We start from the raw sequence: 4,400 nt of genomic DNA on the forward strand, positions 1-4,400 counted from the left end.
CATGAGTATTTTGAACTGGATTTGAAAGTGAACCGGTAACCAGTGCAGTGAGGCCAAAACTGGTGTAATGTGCTCTCTTTTGCCTGTACTGGTTAAAAATTGGGCTGCTGCATTCTGGACCAGTTGTAGTCGTGCAATGGAGGTCTGACTGATACCAAACAGGAGTGAATTGCAGTAATCAAGCCTAGATGTAATGAATGCATGTATTACTGTCTCCAGGTTCTTTTTGGACAATATGGGCTTCAGTTTAGACAGCCGCCTCAGTTGGAAGAAACATGATTTAACAATCATGTTTACATAATTGTTAAGTTTCAGGGAAGGGTCCATTATCACGCCCAGATTAGTGACTCTTTGTTTTTCTGACAGGGTTAGAGCGGAGAGGTCGATGCAGTGGTTTGTGATTGTGTCGTTGGGAGGGAACAACACGACTTCAGACTTCTTTTCATTGAAACTCAAGAAATTTAAAGCCATCCAGTCCCTGATGTCAGCCAGGCAGTTGAGCAGCGGTTGAATAGAGCATGTACCATTGTGTCTTAGGGGGAAGTAAATTTGACAATCATCGGCATAGAAGTGGAAGGGCATGTTGTGTTTCCGGAAAATAGCACCAAGCGGCAGCAGGTATAAAGAGAATAGGAGGGGACCCAGGATGAACCCCTGCGGAACCCCCCATTTAAGCTCTGCGGAACTAAAATCCTTGATGGAGACACAAAAGGATCTGTCAGCGAGGCAAGATCTGAACCAATTGAGGACTGACCTCAATTTGAGTGACAATAAAGTCACTAGGATTTTTAAAAAGCAGACATAAAAGTTTCCCAACGGAATAATCAATGTTTTTCTTCCGGCTGCTCTCTTCTTCACAGTGGCCATGAAAGATTAGGCTTTTTTTGGTTTGTTTTTTAAAACACCGGATGTCCTTCCTGATGCAACCTGGGCTCAGTACCGCAACCTACATTACAAGATTACATTACTACTGTTACAAGACCACCACACTGACCACCAAGCTACCGCAGCGCCCGCGCAGTTAATGAGAAGTTTATTAAAAAGCCTCACATGTGCAGTTGGTAGCTTCTCACTCGCTAAATGTTACAGGACCCTGTGGTCATAGAAAAGATGCTGCTCTTTTTCTGAAGAGTCCCATTTTTCTCTGCTCCAGATTTCTAAAACTGCATCTAATCAAGAAGGATGATGTTAAACCATCATCATGAAAGAAATGTGGATAGAAAGACTTCTCAATTATATGAACATTTAATGAACTCAAGTTGAAAATAAAAAAACTGTAAGACTCAAGACAATTAAAGCATAAAAGCACCATCACGACAAAAAATAAATAAAATCACTGCCTGAAAGAACTTTGTGACATGTAACCAAAGGACCTAACCTGTTCTTGTAAAATGTTTTGACGAGTAAAGTAAAGTCTAAATATGCTGAAGAGTGTGTGTTACTATGACAGTACCTATCAAAAATGGCTCCAACTCCTGCCATGTGTGCACCGTCGCGCTGCAGCTCAGACGCCAAGAGAGCTCCATCTTTCAAAGGAATAGAGCGATGGGAGAACGAAGCAATCAGGAGCTCATTCCACCCTGGCACATAAAAAACAAAAACAAACCAGAAAGAAAACAAAAATATTTGCAAATTTCTTTTTGAAAATTCATTTACAAATAACAGCACTGTGTAATAATTTTCTTCATTTGTAATTTTTTTGTTGTTGTTTAATTTGCAAGATAGCTGTAGCGCTGCAGCATTCAGTACTTGTTAAATCTTATTCTGAACTTTTTAAGAGATGCTCCCTCGTTTTTTTCAAAAGTTTCATGCAGAGATCATTTCTGTACCTGCACGCAGGAGGATGACCTGATCGTCAAGAGGCAGTTCAGAAAAATGAGGGATTCTCTTCGCCCACTCGACCAAAGCAAACAGCTGCTTATCTGCAGTCTGGCAGATGCTGGAAACAGCATCATGGGGCTAAAACAAAAGACGTCAACACACCATGACTTCCTGAAAGCTGGCCCATGAAAAACCTTTGAAATCATAGTTACCATGATTAACACATTCACCTATTAATACACATTTAATGAAATGGTCCAACAACTCACAGAGTTCCCTGCAGAGCCTCCATCAGAGTGAAGCTCAGTCCTCAAGTCCACAGCCATCTCTGCCTCCAGGATCTTCTCCACAGGCATCTCGTCGTTCACTCCAACGGTGAACTCCAGCTCTCCTTCACGCTCCCGGTTCCTCTGACGCTCCTCCTGGACCGCTGCATCGGGCAGAGCGCACAGAAACAGAATGGAAACGTGTGAATTTTAGACAGTTCGAATGCTCTCCTCTCCACAGGACTGCTGCTGCTCAGAAATGTATTTAGTTAAACTGTTTACCCCGACAGTATCTCAGAATATCTTTTAAAGTGTTGTGCTTCATAGTCAGCTAATTTTCCATGTTTAGCCAGATAGTGAAATAAAAAATAAAACAAAAACAATAAAATCACTGAATTAGATCTTCATTCAGGATCAGGTCATGGAGGCCGTCTCAAGCTGTTTTTCATAAATGCATTTTAAAAACAGCAATAAAATTTAACAGAAACGCTTTAAAACTGTAGCAAACAAAGAGGGAAATTTCAGGATTACTTTTTGCAATATTGTCTAAGCAATCTAGAATCCACCATATAATAATTAAAGTACTGAGAACTTCTTATCTAATTTTTTTTGCAAGTGATCAGTAAAAACAACTTCTGTAGATTGTGTTGTGCAGCAAGACAATAGTAAATTGAGTAAAACAATATTTACTAAAAACAAATGCTGTGCTTACGTGCATGGTTCTGTTACAATGCAACCTCAAATGACCTTAATTTTTTTTTTTTTCGTGACCACAGGATGACCTTTGACAGAGTTATTTAAGGAATAGGAAGCCACTAGTTACGTAACTGAGGGTTAAAGTTCTTGTTGCTGAATGAAACATTAACTACAGAAAGCTGCCAATAGATGGCTCCGAAAACCATCAGGTTTATCTTTAAGATTTGAAGCCTTATAAGAAATAAATTAACTATTCAAACATAACAGTTGGTTAAAACTTTACGTTCTGATTTCTCCTGAAAAGGGACTCTGTAGCACATTGTCATTTAATATCTCTGTGAGAACAGACACTAACACAAACCTGCTGCTGGACTGAAAAGTGTGCAGACTCCGTCTCTCAACACACAACCTAATTTAAAGCTTCTTGTAAGAACTGAATGCCATGCAACATACTGTGCTCCTATGATGTTTCATGCTGACCTTTATGGTCTTTACTAAAATGTGAGCTGTTGTATGGTTGCTGCGTCGACAAACTCAATCCATCAGATTTTCCACACATTTTCACAAACTCAGCACAGAACTACCTAGCAGAGCAGTCCATCATCACAAAGCACTAAAACGCAACAGTCCTCATGTTTTTGTTTGTTTGTTTTGCTCAAGAGCTGAAAATAAAACATTTATCATAAGCTTTACATTTCTATAGATAAATGTTAAAATATTTCCACATTTTAAATGACCACCATCCCTTATTTTGGGTTGTCTTAGTTTTTTTTGTTTATCACTTTTGAAAGATGGAGGAAAGGGTCAAATTGGAGTAAAGAAGAAACAGAGAGGAGTTACTTTAATGGCCAGCCCCAAACTGTTGTCCTGTTTTCGTGACAGTCTATGTCAACATCAAGACTACCCAGAAACTGTCCACTGCTCCAAAGCTATTTCCACTATTTCACTGAGTGCATAAATTGACAAAATCTGGAACATTAAAATATAATTAATGCCTATGCACTTAATAAAAATCTCCCACCTATGCCACTTTGGTAAAACTGTGTGCAATATGCTCCTTTAAAAGCCATTAGAAAGTCTTTTGTATGGCGCTTTTGGCTGCATACCTTCTCTCTTCATACCCATAGCCAGGCACTTCTGGTAGCGGCAGTACTGGCAGCGATTGCGCTGGCGTTTGTCCACCAGGCACTCTTTGTTATCCCTGCAGGTGTAGCTCAGGTCTTTGCGTACAGTTCGTTTAAAGAAACCTTTGCAACCTTCACAGCTGTACACTCCGTAGTGCTTGCCTAGAAAAAATACACACACAAACAAAAAAAAGATAAATTATCTAAATGAACTGTAAAAGAAAGGCAACAAGCTAATAAACAAGTTTCAATTTACAATAATGAGTGAAACCCATTATATAAAATATTTAGAAGCAATCTATGAAATGCTGTCTTTAGATAGTTCACGCACCAGAAGAGCGGTCACCACAGATCACACACAGTCGTTTCTGGGATGTCATTACTCCTGGGCTTGGGCTCTGCAGGGGCCTGAGGCCAAATGGAGGTTTAATATCTTCTGAGCTGCTGACTGAATGCATCCCTGATACAGGTGCTGAAGAAGAGATCTTAATAC

General features: G+C 39.8%; 1 protein-coding gene across 2 annotated transcripts in view; it reads right to left on the minus strand.

The window, feature by feature from the left end:
- The window catches only part of rxrbb (retinoid x receptor, beta b), a 7,907-nt gene that overhangs the window by 1,865 nt on the left and 1,642 nt on the right, over window positions 1-4,400 (minus strand). For both annotated transcript variants that reach the window (XM_037676351.1, XM_037676350.1), the window contains exons 3-7: window positions 4,239-4,392; window positions 3,890-4,069; window positions 2,091-2,251; window positions 1,830-1,959; window positions 1,454-1,580 (exon numbers count right to left, since the gene is read on the minus strand). In XM_037676351.1, coding sequence (XP_037532279.1) covers window positions 1,454-1,580; window positions 1,830-1,959; window positions 2,091-2,251; window positions 3,890-4,069; window positions 4,239-4,392 — 752 coding nt within the window. The remainder of the gene's footprint in view (window positions 1-1,453; window positions 1,581-1,829; window positions 1,960-2,090; window positions 2,252-3,889; window positions 4,070-4,238; window positions 4,393-4,400) is intronic.

The sequence above is a fragment of the Nematolebias whitei genome, chromosome 5, assembly GCF_014905685.2.
Source record: "Nematolebias whitei isolate Nwh7 chromosome 5, NemWhi1, whole genome shotgun sequence".
Taxonomy (NCBI): Eukaryota; Metazoa; Chordata; class Actinopteri; order Cyprinodontiformes; family Rivulidae; genus Nematolebias; species Nematolebias whitei.